Genomic DNA, 20,248 nt, shown 5'->3' with positions numbered 1-20,248 from the left:
TTAAGAGAAGTAGAGAATAGCCTCATTCTGGTCCCATATCATTATTTACAAAATCATGAAAAACATGTATAAAATAGGTCTGCAAGGGATTAAGAAGCATCTGTACACCTGGGGATATCTGATAGGGCATCCGTTAAGAGTGGATGGACTCTGTTCAGATGAATAGTAATACTCTTTACACTCACAGAAAATGAAAATCCTATTGTTGGGAATAAATTGGGAATAAAATTAGGTGGAGAAGAAAACAGTAGTCAGTATGTGAATTATTCTCAGATAAAAGATTCAATATACATTATAAGAACCCCAAAAAGCAAAGTGAGTTAAAGTTAGCTTTTCAAGAGAAAAGATTGCAAAATATCCATTTGCATATCAGTTTTCTGGCTTGAAGAAAGCAGGAATTTTCTATGTAAGGGACATAAAACATTGGTGAGACATTTGTGTTGCCATATCATTCTCTGCCATATAAAGACTTGTTTTAATTCTTTCTCTCTCTTTTATTTCCCTCTCATTTTTTTCCTTTTTTTTCCTTCTTAGCTAGGTCTAATAAAAATAAGCGATATGGTAGATACTTTGCAAAATATTTACTGTACTTGCAATTTGTGGGTATTATAAAGTCCCACTGGTAACACTCAAGGTTAAAATGGTTACTCTACATTACTCTAAATACCATTTGCACTATATCATCAGAGTACATAATGATTAAATGTAATGAGGCTAGTTCCATAAACCATATACCAAATAATTATCATTATTTTACTTTTAATTCAATTTTATTTTCAGAACTGAATTCTCTCTTACCTTTCTCTCCTCCCCATATTTAGAAAGCAAAAAAAAGCAAAACTTCTAGCGAACATGTAGTCTAAGCAAAAGGAAATTGCTACATTAGGCATGTCAAAAGAAATGTCTCCATCTATACTCTAACTCCCTTGCCTATCTCTTAGGACAGTGATGGGCAAACTTTTTAAAGGGGGGCCAAAGGAAAGGAAATGCTCATCTGTCAGTCTGAGGCAACTCAATTTCATTGTATTGTATCCTACTCATTGTATTCGTCAGGTTAGGAATGCAAGCTGGATAGAACATTCCAGGGGGCCCACATCTGGCCTGTGGGCTGTAGTTTGCCCATCATTGTCTTAGGAGATGGGTAGTATATTTAATTATGAATCCTCTGGAATCATGATTAGTCATTGTGTTAATCACTTCCCCAATCTTTCGATGTTGTCTTTAGAATAATGTTATTATTTACAAATTGTTCTCCTGATTTTGCTTGCTTCACTCTGCATCAGTTCATACAAGTCTTTCCATGCTTCTCTAAAACTATCTCCTTCATCATTTCTTTATAGTGCAATAGTATTATTCCATGACATTTATATACTATATCTCATGACCTATTCCCTAACTAATGGACAGGCCCTCAGATTCTAAAATCTTTGCCACTGTGAAAAGAGCTGCTAAAAATATTTTTGTGCATATGGATCTTTTTCCTAATTTCTTGATCTCTTTGGGATATAGACGTGGTAGTGGCATTACTGGTTTAAAGGGCATACAAAATATAATAGCTTTTGGGGCATGGATCCAAATTCCTTCCCAGAATGGCTGGACTAATTCCCGGCTCTGCCCACAGTGTATTAATAGATCTATTTTCTGATGGCCCTTTTAGCATTTATCTTTGCCCATTTTTGACAATTCTGGGAGTCTGATGGGTATGAGGCAGTGCCTCAGAGTTGTTTTAACTTACATTTCTCTATTATGAGTGTTATAGAACATTTTATTTATATAGCTATTGTTAGCTTGGATTTCTTCCTCTGAAGTCTGCCATTTGACCATTTCTCCATTGAGGAATGGCTATTATTTTTGTAAGTTTGATTCAGTTTCCTATTGTTAGCTCCCTGAGGCCAAAGGCCTAAATATGCCTCTTTTGTATTCTCAGAGGTTAGCCCAGTGCCTTACACACAGTAGGTGCTTAATAAATGTTTACTGTATTATATTAAAATGACAGAACTAATAAGTTAAACCTTTATCAGAGATACTTGCTTTTTCCTAGTTTCTTGATTCCTTTCTAATTTTGGCTGCATGGGTTTTCCCTGTGCAAAAATTTTACTTTTATATAATTAAAACTGTCCATTTAACCTCCTGCGAACATTTTTGTCTCGTTTGGTCATGAACTCTTCTCCTATTTATAGTGCAGGAAGCTGTCAAAGCTTATGACATTTATACAGTCTGGCACAAACTCTGGACCCTGCACAGAAGGTGACAGAAGGGTGGTAATTCCACTCAGATTCCCCATGTGACTTTTTTCTCACTAACATTCCCCTTTATTGGAATTATTGTAATCAACATCTTTACTCAGTCTCAGGGAAAAACAGAAAAACAATACAAGCTAATAGCAGAGCCCCCCACAGGCTCCCTATAACTCCTAGGAAATTCCCACCCTTACATGCAGTAATACAGAAATTTCCCTAGAAGTCACTTCACAACAAACCAGCAAATAGTGAGTTAATGTTAAAGATTTAAAAACCCTAACTTAAGTTCCCATACTGTTATAGATAACCTCTGGAAAAAGATGGAGAACAGCTTAAGTGACAGATCGTTGGTTATAGATCTTGGAATTTACCCAGATGGCATGAGCCAAGGGCAAAAGATAGTTGGGACCATCTCTATAAAAGCCCAGGGGCTCAGCCGTTCTTGGTCTCAGTCTTGAGAAGGGAATTTCTGAGAGCAGGGGTGGTGACAGGTGGGTAGGCCTATAGATCTGCAGATCCAGCATCCATACCCTATTGCCACTAGAGGTTCATTCACCTATTACTATACAGAGCTGAGAGATAACAACACAGCTGTCAAGAAGATTATCACTACCCCTTCCTTTCCTTTGGTCTAGAACACAGCTGGGTCTGACCAGGGTCTGTGAGGGGGAGAAGAATCTCCAGCCAAATACCAACCTGATGCTCATTGATTTAGATTACTTTAACTCTCATTAGATATAGCATAGCCAATCCCAACACCTCTATCCTTATCCTGATTCTTATCCACTTGGAATCAAAACATTAAACCCTGTTTCAAACTTGATTCAAGTGAAGAATTAATTCCAACAGCAAGTGAATAGCTACAGCCAAAAGGGGAAAGGGATTACCAACATCGCAGTCACTTAGCATTATCCATTCAAATACCAACAACTAGCCCATAACCAACCTTTATCATTGAACTAATAACCCCAAGCCAAGGAACCAGAGGAGCTGTTGAATAATATATACAACTTCTCCCTCAATAACTTTGGCTTGGGCACTGTTAGTGGGGTCAGGTGCTTAGCTGAGTTGATCATCCACAAACCCTGGTGGTTACCAGCACACCTTGGTGGCTACCCAGGCATCACTATCCCACTCAGCCTAGATCCATTTACCACCTGAGGATCTTGGGCCAGCTTATCAGGCCCAGCTTATAGAAGCACCTTCCTGTCTATCCTATCTATACTCCCTTTGTGCATAACAATACACAGGTGCCAACAAAAACAGGCCAGAATAGTCTCCAAGTTTCCCTCCACCCCTCCCTGATTCAGTACAGTACACATAAAAAAACAATGAAATGAAATATGGAGAACTTGTCTCCCATGAAAAAGCTTGTACTTTCTCAACGCTGTGGCCCAAGAGATACATCAAACATGCCTAACACATTGTCTCTAAGAAAAGATGTATGGTGAGAATGGATTTCCATGCCAAGATTTTGTGTGATCTCAAAGTGTATAAAATAAACCTTAATCAAGGCAAAGCAGAGCAGTATTCATGATGCCTGCCTGCCTGCCTGGCTGAAATTCAAATTGTCTCTCACCCGTCTCATGCACACTGATGCTGTCTTGCCTCCAAGATTTTCCTGGACCTCCAAGACCTGTGGGAGTCTTTTACTCTTGCACCATAGATCTATTATGTCACCCTTTTGGTCTAAATTATGAACTCATTTTGAGTTTATCTTGGTATACTGAATGAGGTGTTAGTCTATACTTAGTTTCTGTCAAATTACTTTCCAGTTTTCCCAACAGTATTTGTTGAATAATGAGTTCTTGTCTCAATAGCTGGAATTGGAAGGGTTTATCAATCAGTAAGTTGCTCTGCTCATTTGCTTTTGTTTCTTTGCCAGTATCAAATTGTTTTGATAAGGTTAATTCTCTTTTCATTTCTTTCTTATGTTGCTCTTGTCCACCTCTCTCCCTCTATTTTTTAGTTCTGTTTTTTAAAAAAATTCTTTCTTTCTCCCAGGAATTCTGGTTGAATTTATGCTGCATTTTCACCTAAAGTTTTCTTTGTGTGGAGCTATTTTGAAGTCATTTTCTTCATCTGAGTTTGTGCCCTGTCACTGCAATAGCTCTACATGGTGAGATTCTTTTTTTTTGTTTCTCTCACTGTCCTGGAGTTAGGCACCAGCAAAGAAAGCCACAGGATTATGAAGGATGCCTCAGCTCTAAACAGCTCTTTAGTGGTAGCAGTGACAAACCATGGGATGATATGTCAGTCATAAGCATAATTTCATCTCTTCAATTTGATACTCTCCTAGTTTTTGAAGGATAGGGATTGGACCTGCCAGTTCATTTGTACAGGGCACTTCTGAGTCCTCAAACATTTATTTACTGCATATTCTGTGCTAGGCACTGTGAAGAAGTAGTGGGGGGAATGCCTTAGTAAAGGGGAAGCAAAGTCAAGTAAGAAAACAATCTCTTCTCTCAAGCAGCTCAGTCTAAAGAAGAGACAATATGCAAACAACTGTGTATAGAAAACCTTTATGCAGGGTAAAGTAGAGGTAATCTCAGAGGGGAGGCACTAGCATCAAGGGAGACTGGGAAAGTTTCTTGTAGAAGGTGAGGTTTTAGCCGAGACTTGAAGGAAACCATGGAGCCAGGAGACAAAGAGTTCCAGCCATGGGGGACCCAAGTGGAAATGCCTGGAGCCACAGAGACTGGAGAAAACCAGTGCCACAGTATCACAGAGGGGAATGAGGTGTGAAAAGACCAAAAAGGTAGTGTGGAAATCTGTTTTCCTTACTCTTGACTCACTCTTGTGGTCAGATGATGCTACTAAACATCCTGAAACATTCTGCTTCTGTGTTCCACCTGTCCCTGGAAGAGCCTGCCTATTTTCTCTACCCCTAGTCACCCCTTGTGGTCTGAAAGCCTAAATTGTCTCTACCCTTCTTGGGCTGCAGGATCTCCTCATTGGGTGTTCGCCAGCATGCCTTCTATACTTTCCCATCTAAAACTAATCTTTATAACTCCATCAGGACTCCTCAATATTTGAGGATGGGTTTTTCACAGTTGGCAGTAGGAAGAAACAGGCTTATGAAGGACACTGAAAGCCAAACAGAAGATTTTATGTTTGACCAATAGAGTTTATTGAATGGGGTAGAGAAGGGAAGAGGAGTGACATGGTCAGACCTTCATTTATGAAGTTCAATTGGACAACTGAATAGAGAATGGACTACTGAGGGAAATGGACCAACCAGTAACTACTGCAGTACCAGAGGCATCAAGTGATGAAGGTCTACACCACTGTGTTGGTAGAGTCATGAAGAGAAGAGGATATAAATGAGAATAAAGGAAAAACCCAAAAGGCTTGGAAATGGATTGGGTATGTGAGGATGACAGAATGAAGTGCCAAGAATGACATCTAGGGTTGTAAGCCTGGGTGACTGAAGTGATGATATCCTGAACAGTATTAGGGGAGTTAAGAAGAAGGGAGAATTTTGAGGAAAAGATAATGATTCCTTCTATCAGACTATACCTTTTCTGCTTCTTACAGTCTTAGAAAATTATACAGAACTCCAGAAGGTTAAGTGATTTGTCCATAGTCACACAGCCAGTGTGTGTCAGAGGCAGGATTTGAATCTGAGTCTTCTTGGTTTCAAGTCTAGCTACCTAGTCAATATATCAAGTTGCCTCTGCACTGAGACTTTTGGGACACCCTGTATAACATCAATGACTATGGAAGGCCACATAGCTTTTTTACTATATGATTTGTTTTTCCCATAATGAAAAAAGGCCTTGAAAAAAGTCAGACTGATAAAAAAAAGTCACTAAATGTAGAGTGCAGGAGTGTGGGTCACATGATTTAAAGAAACCTGTTTCAGTCACTGTCCTGTTGAACAAATCAGCAAACTATTCTTCAAGTGTCCATGCTCTTCACTCCTTGCACTACTGAGGCACTACTTACAGCTTGTCTCTTCCACCTTAAATTATCCAAGTTACTCGTACAGAACCTCTTTAGTAGAAAGGAATAAATTACTCCTGTCGATGGCAGCCAAGCATGGTTGCCAGCTTTCAGACTCCAAAGACTTATAACATATTTGAGCATTCGTGCATGAAAAATGCTAGGTACAACGGTCTTTCTGTCCACTACCCCTAAATAACCAAGTTCTATGCTTTTGACAGAGGTTGACCTGACTGTTTAATCATCTGAACATTAATATTGAATAGACGATGCATTCAAATCCCTATGAGATAAAGAAATGATACCAAACCAATTTAATCCTGCTCTATTAGTCTTAAATTTCTTGTTCTCATCCCTATTCCGAGTGAAGAAAGCATTCCATTGTATGGTACAGAACTGTTCCACCAGACAAAATGAGGAGAGGAAAAAACTCTTTTACTTACTTGAACTGGCAGAATATGTCTGCATACTCTGGGAGAATACCACTGGCCTGCAAGACTGTCACACGGAAAGTGAATGCACTGCCCAGTTTGAGATGCTCTCCAACCTCTTCAGGAAATCCTTCCATCACCATTTTGCCATCTAGCAAAGTGCCTGACTTCAAGTCTAGAGGGGAATACATGACAAGTGTGTGGCCAAGATTCTGTACAATTTTTCTTAAAAGAAGGCATAATCAGAGCCTCTCACCCTGCTCAAAGGCAATTTTTGTTCACTTACCTGGTTCATTCCCTCGAATGATTTCTTCTGGAGGAGTAATAATGTCAGAGCTCTGACCCTGCCCTTCCACAATCCTGAGTTCCTCAAGGGACAATCCTGAGCGGGTCATGGCAACTGTTGAAAAATCACTCTAAAAACAAGGCAAGGAGTCACATGTGATCAAGTATTCCAATCTGGTTTCTTTGAATCTTTTATTATGCCTCAAAAAAGGATCAGCATTTATAAGTGTATAAAGAGTGTGGAAAGAAATTATAGCTCTATTACTTATACATACTTATTCTTATTTGAATAGTTAAAATATATTTTCATTTAAAATAGTTTTGTTGTAACAACTTTTAAAAATGTAAAATAAAAATGATTTCTTTTTTAAAGAACCTGGAAGTTATATATTTAAATTGTCCAAAACAAAAAAATGACATTAAAGACAAATGACTCCACTCTTATTTGGGGAGGATATGGAAAAAGGAGGCAGACTGATTAAGGTTGGAGCCAGTATTAGTTTAGCAATGCCAAGCTGAGAAAAATTCCTGGTAACACTAAGAACAAACTTGCTGACAGGAATTGACTAACACATTATTCTGTAGTTACGAGTAGTGAAGAATTTTTGGTCCAACTTCTAAAATTTTTCCTTACACATCTTTATTCTACCCCTCTCCTCCCCCACCTCAAATTCTCCTATTTTACTTGAGGTCTTACCTGATTAAAATATTCATTATCAAAAGATATTTTAGCTGTTCCTGACTGCCGAATTCCAGAGCCATAATCGGGAGCTTCTTCATCAGCTATACAGATAAAAAACAAAAACAAAAAAAAACTTGTTAACTAGGGCTAAAATCAAAGTAAGGCTCAACTAAGACTGACTAGTAGGACTAAAAGTAAATATTTATTAGACTGTTAAACAGACTTGCCAGCTGAGATTTTGAAAACTAGACAGAGTTAAAGAATGATCTATTGAAAGAAAAAGAAAGAACAACTTTAGGACAATTAAATGAATCTGATTAAATCTAGTCATTTTAATCCATTGTCTAAATGAGAACAAAAACAAGCAAAAATGCAATCATACAAATGGATCAAAGTTTCTTTTGTTTATATTTGTTTATATTAGGCTAGTTTCTTAGGAACTATGAATCTTAAACAAGTCCGATTATAGATTCTTTTTTTTAAAACCCATTTCTTCTGTCCTAGAATTGATACTAAGTATTGGTTCCAAGACAGAAGAGGGGTGAGAGCTAGGTAACTGGGATTAAATGACTTGCTCAGGGTCACTCAGCTAGGAAATATCTAAGGCCAGATTTGAACACAGAGCCTCAGCTCTCCAGGCCTGGCTCTCTATCCACTGAGCTTATCTAGCTGCCCTTCTACTATAGATTCTTTTTTTTTAAACCCTTAACTTCTGTGTATTGGCTCCTAGGTGGAAGAGTAGTAAGGGTGGCAATGGGGGTCAAGTGACTTGCCCAGGGTCACATAGCTGGGAAGTGTCTGAGGCCAGATTTGAACCTAAGGCCTCCCGTTTCTAGGTCTGACTCTCAATCCACTGAGCTACCCAGCTTCCCTCTACTATAGATTCTTGATGTAATAAATACTTTATATCAATAAGACCATCATCTTTAATTTATGAAGTTTATTTTTATAGAAACCCAAGTATAAGATTTTTTACAGATATCCATTAAATTTCATCTAATTAAATGGCAGCTAGTTGAATTAATTTTGCATCATAACTTCATCCTCCAGTGGACTAGTGCTCACTTCACAGCTTTATGTCATCAGCAAAATTGATAAAGATGCCTTTGAGGCCTTCATTCAAGTCACTGTTCACTCTGAATCACTCTATTGAAGACTTACTTCCAAGATGACACTGAACTAATCATGACTACTCTTTGGGTTTGGCTATTAAACCACTTCTGGATTTATCCAACAGCATTACCATTCAATTAATTTATTTCCAAAAGAGACTAGATCAACAATTTTGCTAAAATCTAGGTAAGCTATGTCTATGCACTCCCTTGATTTACTAGCTTAGTATCTTTGCCAAAAAAGGAAATGAAGTCATGCTGGCATAACTTACTTTATTGCAGTTTTGCTGGCTCTTTGTGACCATCACTTTCTTTCCTAGCTACCATTAACCAACATTTCATAATAACAGGTTTTATAACCAAGAATCAAAGTCAAGCTCATTGGATGGTTTATTGGTTGCTAGGGAATGGTAATGTCAAGTTGAATTTTTTCCTGGAGTTTTGGATATATTTGTATGCTTTAGATTTGAAAATGATTGCAGAAGCAATCTGCCAAAGGTGTAGGATCAAATATAAAAGTAGCGGGGTTTGCCTTGGTGAGAGGAAGGGCCATCTTTCACCAGGGATGATTCTAAGTGGTCTTATGTTATAGAACAGGAGAGAAGAAGAAGTTCCAAGTAGTCTCAGAAAGCAATAAGGCAAGATACTTTCCAAAGAGAGAAGGGTGAGACCTTGATTCAGGAAAAGATGGTTTGGAAGAGCATAGAAATTCAATTAGGAAAGAATAAAAGGATAGCCTTAAAGCAATAAGGGCCCAATAGAGAGTAGAAAGCATAGACTATTAGCATATTGGGGCAGTAAAGCTGTCTGACTTTTAGCAGGCACAGCTCAGTGAGATATGAGGAGGCATGGAGGAAGTAGACAGGATGGAGAGTAGCTCTCCTCCAAGTGGTGTTGGAAGCCAAGAGAGAAACAAGGTCTGTTAGCACAATCTTTGGACCCCATCAGGGCCAATGTAGTTTGCAAAGTCTCTACGCTGGTTTCTGTGACCTGAAAATCAGGTCCCAGAATGGATGGCCTACCCAAAAAACCTTTGACCCCTCTCCATGGCTCCTCTTTTTGAAAACATATTAATTTAGTTTTTAGGATAGCCTCAAGTTTTATAAAAAGCCTAAATACTGTATAGCAAACCAGCACTTAATGAGTTAACAGCTCCCCCCCCCCCCAGCAGAGTAAAACTGCAGCTGTGGGTATATCTCTCTTACTGCTCCAGGCTTCCCAAGGTTATGGAGTGGCAGGCTCAGGCAAAATTCCACTTTAGATAAAGTCAGGCTCATTTTTAACCTTGGGACTTTTTCTCATCTGGCATGATCTTCATGAGAAAATTCATTGTAAAACCATATACTAATCATGATGTAATTTCTGTAACCTTGGCATATCTGCGCAGCTATGAAACTTCTTTGTGCTTTGTGTGAAAAGGTTTTTTTTTGAATACTGTATATATAATAAAATCTCAAGCTCATTGCCGGTTGGAGGAGTAGCCATGAGCTAATGGCATTCCCCAGTATCAGGTTCATTCTTTCTCACCTAAACCATTACCTCTCAGGCCCCTGGAGAAGTTGGATAATTTTCAACAAAGTGTGGGTGAGCGTGCATGTGTGTGTGTGTGTGTGTGTGTGTGTGTGTGTGTGTGTGTGCTCATGCATGCAGGTGAGCATGCTTTCTCCTTCCTTTTCAGTTATAAGGCCCTTCTGATTAGATTCCATGCAAACATTTCCCAGTACATGTGAATCCATCCCCTGATAGACCAAGCTGGTCACTCTTATATTTAAATCTCATTGGAAACAACTCTTTTTTTGGTGGGAGGGGTAAGGAAGGGGCAGCTGTTAATATTCCAGATATGCCTTTTTGTTTTGAAGCCTGTTTCTTCCATAATTAGTAAGTGGTAAAAATCACCCCCACTGTATCCTTAAGGTATCTACTTTCCTCCCCAAGACCACAATCCTCAGCAATGCTTCTTAGTTCCCAAGGCTATTGTACTCTTAGTTCCTCATAAAAAGCCATATTCCTAGGGTTTGATTCTTTGCTACACTGTAGAATAGTAGCAGTAGAGCAGACTAGCATAGTCAAATTGTGTGGCACTGCTATTATCAATTATGAGAATAGGTCATTTAGAAAATCTGACACATTTACTACATTTTCTTTCTACTTGTCAGTCTTCCAGTTTCATCTAGAAATATAGTAGTGCTCTCCTGTCCAAGGTTTTACTTTCATGGTCATTCCAGGGGAAGGAGGAAGACAGGAAGAGGGAAGCCTCCAAATGAGGGAGAGGCCACACATGGGAGGTCCACCAGTCCCAGAAGTCCACCTGCAGCAGAGGTGCAAGTTTCACTTGAAGGGCTTTTCCCAAGTTTTGTTTGTCTGTTTTTGTTTTGTCAGGGGTGGAGGGAGCCAAGGAGGGCCCACCCAAGAGGCAGGAACAGGGAGAGAGAGGGCACAGTACTGTACAATAAAGTTAATGTAAGTATTTAAAGTTAAAGGGAAAACTGTCTACAGTTCCAGGTATCCACTGAGTGGTGGTGGTGGTGATAGGGTTTCTTGGAACACATCCCCTGTAGAGAAAGGGGGAACATTACTGTATAGCACTGTATAATAATATACAATGTACTTTATTATTACTGCATGTTATGTTAGTAATGGCTTGCTGTGGGTTTAATTTATCAATTAAACTATTACACAAGTGAATGTTCAAGAAAATCACATTATATATGGAGATCAATAAGTGAAGACTTATATCTGCAGTTTCAGCCATCCACGTTAGGTCTTAGAATATGCCCCACAGATAAAAGGGCACTAGTGTACTTTCCATATGGTAGCGCTTAATTGGAGCTCATTTTAAGCCATCTGTAGATTAATTTCCCACCCCTCCCACCCCTGTTTGGTATTAAATGTTTCCTATTTTCCAGAGTTAGAAGCTAGTGGTTGAATGGGAACACTGGTAATCGTATGTAGTATCATTTCATTTTTATCCTTTATTCTAACCATGCACTAACAATGATCTTTGCTATAACCAGCTGATAATCCAAATGCATTCAAGAAGTTGATTCTGAAAATGGCTCCCACGATATGTTCATTTTCAATTATTGTCAAGTTTCTGGTGTTTTCCATTATTCAATGCCATTCCAACATCCTTATTGAAAAAAAAATTTTAGAATACAGGTGAATGAGGCTTCTGAATAATCTACAAACTTTTTTTATCATCTTTTATTTTTTAATGCTGAATCATTTTTCTAGCATTTTCCAATGTTTTCCTCAGTACCACCTTCAAATTAAAAGTCATTGGATATTAATACAGTGAATAGGGGGCAGTGGATAGAGAGCTGGGCTTAGAGACAGGAGATCCTAAGTTCAAATCTGGTCTCCTAGTTGTGTGACCCTGGGAAAAATCACTTAACCCCCATTGCCTAGGCCAGTGTTGGTGAACCTTTTAGAGATTGTGTGCCCAAAATGCATCTTCAAGCCACCTGCAAGCTCCTCACATTACCCCAGACTGGGGAGGGAGGAAGTGCTTGCATTGGGCTGCTGGACAGAGCGCAGGGCATGGAGCAGCCCCCTCTGACATGTCAGGGCATATGTGCCATGTGTTCACCAATACAGGCCTAGACCTTACCACTCTTCTGCCTTGGAACAAATATGCAGTATTGTTTCTAAGATGGGAGGTAAGGATTTAAGGGGGAAAAAAAAGGAATACAGTGAATTGCTTTGGAGGTCTTCAAAATTTCTCCACTTTAACCTCTACAACAAATGTTGATACCTAAACTGCAATTTTTCATTGGTAATGAGTATGCATTCACCATGAACACTGTAAGTCAGATGAGTAAGTATTCCATGAAATGACCATTTTTGCTCTATCACATATATGAAGAAGACAATTTTTCCAGTTCCATTATTTACTTATCTAAGAGTTGATAATTTCCATTTCATTTCAGCTCCTTTATGTCTTATGGTTTCACTTGTAGCAAAAATTTTAATATTAAATGGTTCAGTTGTGCCAGTAATGTATCAACTCAGTGGCTGTAGGACAAAAATCTCACACTTTGGGTGCGGATCATTCAATGAACATTTGTTGGTGATTTAAAATTGCATAATTGGCAACACCCTCTGCCTCCTCTTCCATTTCTCTACCACGTTTCTTTCAGTTTTGAACCTATGAACTCCTTACTATAGGCCACTGTATATTCTTGTCTTTAAAATGGACCAATATGATCAAAGATTAGCACCTGGTGGTAAACTTTATAAAGAAGATTCTCTTTTGTCACCAGGACCATATTCTGCAATTTGGTAGAGATTACATTTTACTTACATAGTCTTTATAATCCTAAGGTTCATGCCTAAGTATGATCAGGCATTGGAAATGTCATGGAGAAATTTTTTTAAGGAACAAAAACATCTAGAAACTTATAAAGAATTCTTGCTGTGTCAAGGCAAAGAAGATTTAATCAAAAAGTATATGACAGTTTTATGAAATAGCACTTACTGACCTGCAATAGCCTGTACTGCCACACGCAGAAATCCCCGCACTTCCCCTTTTTCACTGACAACAGCCACTCTGTGAATCAGGGGTACTGGGTACAACAGGTTACTCAGGTAGACAAATGCCCTAGTGACAGAAGCAGAAAAGACAAACATTATATCATTAACCATAGAGAGAAAATGGTCTTGGGATTCATGGTGTCCTCATGAAGTCTCTTGCTGACCTTGTAAACAAGGTACCCTCCCAGTCTATGCTGCACTGTTAGGTTGCTTCTAAATGGCTTCTGACAGGCCAGTCATTCAAATGAGCACAATCAAGTACTTGGTAAAACAAATGGCAAAGACCAAAGGCATTGTCTCAAGTTACTCTCTACAGTGACTATAAAAGATGGATGAGTGACAACTGAGAGCTAAATGATCACATAGAGCCCTATGAAAGACTGTTAGGAGGAAAAAACCAAACCATTTATGAACTTAATGGCCTCTATGCACCAGGAATTAGGTGGCGGTGGTGTTTTTTCCCCTATGGTGACAACGAAAGGCAGAGACAAAAAAGACAAAGAAAAGTGTTGGGGACTCAAGGTACAGGTTGAGAAATAGATCTTACTCACAACAATGTATATTCACAATATGATAAAGATTTCTGATTAGAAAAAATAATTTCCATCTGTTAGGGAAGAAAACTTGATGTGTAGAAGAACTGGATTCATAGGCAGAAAGCCTGTGCAGGGGCTGAAATTTTCTGAATAAAATATTTTTTGGGGGGATGGAGTATCAAAATAAAATTATAAGGGACAGCTAGATGGCTCAGTGGACAGAAAGCCAAGCCTAGAGATGGCAGGTACTAGGTTCAAATATGGCCTGAGATACTTTCTAGCTGTGTGACTCTGGGTAAGTCATTAACTCCAATTGCCTAGTTCTTACTGATCTTCTGCCTTGGAATCCATACTTATTATTGGTAAAGGTTTAAAAATTTTTTATAAGAAAGAACAAAAAACCTACTTCTTAAGGGTATATGTGTTTGTATACACACATGCACACATACACACATTTTCTCTATTCCTCTAAATTATCAGGAATGGAAAAAATCCTGTATGAAGATAAAAATGTATAATTAGGGACCTATATTTTCATATTACAAATTAACCAGAGTTCCTTCATATTTGGGTTCTTTCCTTTTCTATTAATTGGTTGAAATAATATTTATTTAGAAAAAGATTTGACTCTGGTGAGATTAAAAAAACACTCATTACCAACTTGAAGCTTTGGGTAATAATTCAGATCAGCAAACAGGAGACAATTAGTGGGCCCCTACTACTAATCCATTGTCTTCTCAAGGGACACGTTGGTCTTAAGATATAATATGAAAGAAAAACAGTAAACATCTACAAGGAACTAGTAAGAAATTAAACAATTATTTCATATGAAACATGTTTCTTTTAGTCTGTCCTTTTAACCCTGAAATCAAATAAACTAGGAACAAAGGCACAAAACAATAAGAAATGTATATGTAGAGATTTTTGATAGGAAATTAACTAAACAATGAAAATACTAAAAGTAAACAAACTGTATTACAGAAAAAGAAAAGGTTACTAAAAGCTTTAAAACTACAAATGAAACACAAATGAACATAAGCAACAAAATCATTATAAATCTACAACAGAAAAGAAAATGAAATTATTTCCTTTTCAGTCTGCTCCAAAGTACAGGCAACATTAAAACAGGGAGTATTAAACTCTATGATGTAATTTAATATGATCTCAGGGAAAAAAAAGTCAGATTAAGGGCTAGGTCTTCTGAAGATGATTCATATAAAACTAGCAGATGTGGGTCATTTGTTACAGTTTATTAATCAGATTGGAAATCTACTTTAACTGGGGTACTGAACTATGTTTTTCATCCACAAGACTGAAGGCCAAAATATACCAAAGGATATGCAGTCTGCCCTGGATTATTTATCTAATCATGTGCAGACTTGAGTACCCTCTTTTCTCTTAAAATAGTCTAACCTGGGAGGGTACATGATTGATGTTAGGACTTAATTTAGAAAAGAAGAACCAAGGCACTGAGTCTATATGGTTAATTGTACTTCATGAATTACCGGTGAACGTTTAATTGTAGGTCAAGAAGTAACCTTAAACACCATCTATTCTAACCTTAAAAAGTGATCATCTAAAAATCATCCTTTTTAAAGGTAGGTGACCTCTCAGGTAGGCCTACAAACACCATTCCGAAGACACACGAGGTAAGGGCCTTCTTTGGTATCCATCATATGTTGTTGCTAAAGGAAATGGCTCTTTTAGACACATTAGAATCTGCCTCACAATAACCTCACAGATGACTTTTTACTGAAAACAAATGTGAATCTCAACAGTATGTACAGTCTTTTTAGGACAGGTTTATCAGCTCTTGTGACTGTAGTTACTGGAAACACATTGTATAGATCTCTGAACCAATTTGGTATGTGGGGACTCCTTACTGAAAAGGGAGTATTGCAGATGCAATTCTTCTAATGTTTTGAAGAAGGGAACTTTTCAGTCATCCTATTCTGGAGAACCCTTAAACCTTGGCCAAGCAGACTGAAAGTGGAGGGGCGATGAGGGCAAACACATATTAGATGAAACAATGGCAAGTTAAAATGGAATAGGCACACCAGAACAGAAAATGAATAGATCATAAAATTTTTACCAATATTAAAAAAGAAAATTCAGCATAACTGGCAATTTTAATAGAAATACAAAGCACCTATTCCAGTACTTAAATAAGTCAGAATATAATCATTTTCACTCTAAACATCCCCCCTTCCCATAAACACTAACTAACTAGTTAACGTTGTGTCCCAAATACCATTAAATGGTTTATGATATCCCCACATGTCATAAGAGATGGCTAAAGGGACAAGCTCTTTTTATTTCCATATACAGATTCAGTAAAAGGCAACCAAGGCTGAAAATCAAATGGTACAATTGGAATAACACAAGAGAGTAGAAAAGTTTACTACTGAATAGTATTTTTAGTTATATCCTAAAAGGGGACATACAATCTTGTGAATCAACATAAAAGCATAAGAGGAATCTATTCCTCTAATATGTATACAATGAATGCTTCACATTTTGAAAAAATTGGATGATAATTATTTTTCTAAGGGATTCCCAAAATTTATTAGAGATAAGATTCAGAGGTGGATGGACAAAAAGTGAATCCTACAAATGATGTTTGCATTCAACAGATCAAGTGCTGGACAAAAACATGGGAGAAGAAATTTATCCCTATTGATCTCTTTGGCCTTATGGTCTTTCTGGTTGCTCCAAAATAAGCTCAAAGCAAAGCTGGTTTGAGCCCCACCAAGATGAGGCCCAGGACAGCTGCCCAAATGGGAAGGCACAGGACTAACTCCATTAATGGTGACATGTATGAAGTAAAAGTGACTTATATGCCTGCTCAAGTTGAATATAATCAAAGTGAATGAAACCATCTGGCCAGTTTAGGCTTCAGCTAAGAAAAAAAAAAGCCTACACATCTCTCAAAAGTCAATAAATTTCTACCTTCAGTTGGGTTGTGACCCACGCTGCCTCTTCCAGTACTGTCAAGTCATAGCTTTTGGTCTTGACTCTCACTAGTAGAGAAATGGCCCATCTTATCTCAGAGAGAGTTCGAGGGCAGCTTTTAGGTCATCTAGTCTGACCTCTACTTCTCAAGGAAGCCAAGGGTCAGAGGAGTTATATCATTTACCCAAGATTATTTCGTTTAGTGACAGAAATAACTTTTAGCTCCACTCCCAAGGCAGTGACCTTTCCACCATGATATGCTTCGCAAGACACAAATGAGGCTCACCACATGGAACGTGGGACAACCAGTTAGCAGTTGTGGGGTGTGCACAGGAATCCTTGGAATGAAGGAATTCAGGAATAGGCATTTCCAGCTGCTTTCAATATTTTTAGTATGAAGTCTGCCATCAGCTAAAGTACCTGAACATCTACTGGTCAGAATGGGCTTTACATGACTTTGGAGTTTATACTACTTTATCCTCATTTCCCATACCACAATAAATAAGTTTCTCTGAAATTCTGAAGATCATTTTCTTGGCTACTAGTCAACAGGAAAGATGACAAGTGACTAAGAACACATACGTCTCTTTACTTTATATTGCTAATTTTTATAAACAAATTTAAAAAGTTATTTCCCCTACAAAGCAGACATTCCCATCCAAATGCTTTTCTCCCATTTTGCATCATTATCATCAGCTATTTACTTATTAAATTCCTCTAAAGGCATTACATTATACTAGCAGCCAAACAGTAAACTTAGGCTGCTATTTTCTTAGAGATATGATAGTATTTTTCTACATGGTGCTTTCCTATCTGATATTACTATCGATGATCAACAGCACAACATAATTTGGTTTCACTGCAACTCCATGGTCACTTTAATTTCCAGAAATACTGGGCCTATTCTTTGGGCTTTCTAGTATAAGATTTAATGTCGAATTTAGAGGGAAATCATTTTATCGTGGAAAGGAGGCAAACAAAAATATTAGGATTAGAGTCTCTGCAAAGGAAATGTTGGTCTGTAACATATGGATGTATAGACCACAGAAAAATGGGGTGATCATATGGTACCAAACAATGACCCAAAGCAACATCCCCATAAATCATCTTTTCAGACTTTCACAGTTAATTCTTTGAGGAGAGATCCAATGGGAAAGGGTCCTATTTTAGTCACAAAAAATGAGGTAATTCTCTCTTAATCTTTGGCTACCGAGGGGAGAAACAAATGTTGTTTTTGTTTTTTATATTTACTCCCCTCATTCCTGCTTACACCCCTATGACTCAAGAATGATGTAGCTTGTCCAAGCCTTTCTTCCTTCATTGTATCTTTTTTCCCTTCTGATAAATATGCCAAAAGTAATTTCCCCATTTTTCTGAGGTTTCTGCATATAGTGCCAAAAAGAACATATGGGCTCCAAAGAAATCTTGTGTATGCCTTATGATGTCTATCTCCAACTAAGGGTGTATTTATATATAACAAGAGCCTTATACTTGAGTACATGGACTTAAGAGTCCAAGGATTTTGAATGGCTAACTCTAAGTTTATGCATGTATCAAGATGCTTAGGTAGCAAGAGCTGGTCCCTTTTGGCCTTCTCACAATAACCTCACCAACCTTCCCACTAAAATGAACCAAGGGGATCGGTCGTAAAACGGGTCGTGCCCATCACTGAAGAGATCTGATCCCTCCTCCGTCCCTGCGTCAGAGCCAGTATCATCCACGAATGCCTCATCATCAAAGTCCTCCATTTCATCTTGTTGCTCATCAGCCAGCTCAGTGATGTCGGAATCGGCCGTGGAAAAAGTGGGGGAAGGCGTACGGTCAGCAAGGCGCTCATTCACACAGCCGTGGAAAATGGGGGAGCTAGACATCAGGTAACGGAACACGTTGATTAACACAGCCAGGAAGAGAGGAATATTTGGTTAAACAGAAAGAAATGGGTGCCATCAAGAGGGAACCAGCTGTTTAATCAACCAAATAAAAATAGTATAAAAACAAAATCTTAAATTAAATAAGGGACAATTGAGAAAGGTTAAAACAGAAGATAGTTTTTAACATTAAGAGAATTCAAGGAAATAGATAGCTAAGATCAGATAAACACTGGATTTACTTACAGGGCTATGAGAAGCATTTTGCATGATTCAATACACAAAAAAGAATTATTCCCCCCATACCTCCTAAAGTAATCTAAAGAAAGTGGCTCAGAGAAATGATAAAAATTCATTCAATAACTCGTAAAATCCCAGATCAGGAAACAAAATAGAATGGTATTCCAGATAAAGCATTTATCTTGGTTAGAAGCAACATGTCTTGGCAACTTTTGACTCTTAAAAAAGACTATATTATATGTGTGAATAAAAGGGGCTACATTTTACTTCTAAGGAATGCTATTCTTCATCTCCCTACCATTCCTCTAATGCCTTTAAAAACTCCTTTTTTACTTTCAGCAACGCACTTATCTGAGATAATCCTGAAAGACTTATGGCAGGGAAAGCTACCCACCTCCAAAGAAAGAACTGTTGGAATTGTTCACATCAGTGTATTTATGGTTTTATTTTAGGGTTTTGCTTATGTATGATTTTGCTCTTACAACAATGACCAATATATAGAGTTGTGTTTTACATGACAATAAAAAATGAAAAAAAAATCTCCTTTCAATCATTTGTGCTACGAAAACACAATTCAAATTCTGAATAAGGATAAAAGTAAAACAGGTATAATGAAAAAGAAATTGAGGCTAGAGAATTTGTTGACATTTCCTTGCTTTTCAATAAAATTCTAAAAATAAAAAAGTCTGGACAATCACAAAAGGGTAGTTTATTTTTGTTAAGTATGGATACTATAAGAAGAGAAAAGCCAGGAATCAAATGGAACCACTAGGGCAGGGGTTGGCAACGTATGGCTCTCGAGCCATATCTGGCTCTTTTGAGGGCCAGATATGGCTCTTTCTGCAGGAGCCATAAAGTCAATTTTTTTTCAGGTGCTGTTGTTACAGGAGCGGCACTGTGAGCACTGTACGGATCTCATGAAATTCCTTTTGAAAAAATGTGGCGTTTATGGCTCTCACGGCCAAAAAGGTTGCCGACCCCTGCTCTAGGGTATAAATTTAATACTGGTCAAGACTAAAGTCATCACTAAACCAAAGTTCATTGCTAAAATGAGCCAGGTCAATAAGTACATACCTTCCCACCAATTTAAACCAGTGGAACCGATCATAAAATGGGTCACTGCCGGTCATTGTTGTCTCTCCATCATCCTGGGCATTGGAAGCCATTTCTCCTGCCCGGTCATACATTTCTCGCATCAGTTCCAGCCTTTGTCTACACAATAAGTAAAGATCAAATTAATTATTAATAAGATCCTGTGAAACTTTTGCTCCTAAAATATGTACCACTCTGTTTTTGTGGATATATTCTATTCCCCTGTAGAATTTAAGTTCTTGAGACCAGAGACTGTTTTTTTTTTTTGTTTCTGTGCCTCTGCTGCTTAGCACAAGCTAGTCAGGCACTTTTCATATAGTTGGTTCTTAACA

General features: G+C 38.0%; 1 protein-coding gene across 1 annotated transcript in view; it reads right to left on the bottom strand.

The window, feature by feature from the left end:
* Positions 1-20,248, bottom strand: part of KIF1B (kinesin family member 1B) — a 184,349-nt gene that overhangs the window by 42,367 nt on the left and 121,734 nt on the right. The window contains exons 26-31 of the mRNA XM_044667723.1: positions 19,899-20,036; positions 18,331-18,579; positions 13,177-13,295; positions 7,599-7,684; positions 6,903-7,032; positions 6,629-6,791 (exon numbers count right to left, since the gene is read on the bottom strand). Coding sequence (XP_044523658.1) covers positions 6,629-6,791; positions 6,903-7,032; positions 7,599-7,684; positions 13,177-13,295; positions 18,331-18,579; positions 19,899-20,036 — 885 coding nt within the window. The remainder of the gene's footprint in view (positions 1-6,628; positions 6,792-6,902; positions 7,033-7,598; positions 7,685-13,176; positions 13,296-18,330; positions 18,580-19,898; positions 20,037-20,248) is intronic.

This window comes from Gracilinanus agilis, chromosome 3, assembly GCF_016433145.1.
Source record: "Gracilinanus agilis isolate LMUSP501 chromosome 3, AgileGrace, whole genome shotgun sequence".
In the NCBI taxonomy this organism is placed as follows: domain Eukaryota; kingdom Metazoa; phylum Chordata; class Mammalia; order Didelphimorphia; family Didelphidae; genus Gracilinanus; species Gracilinanus agilis.
This window is presented reverse-complemented; position numbering and strand designations above follow the sequence as displayed.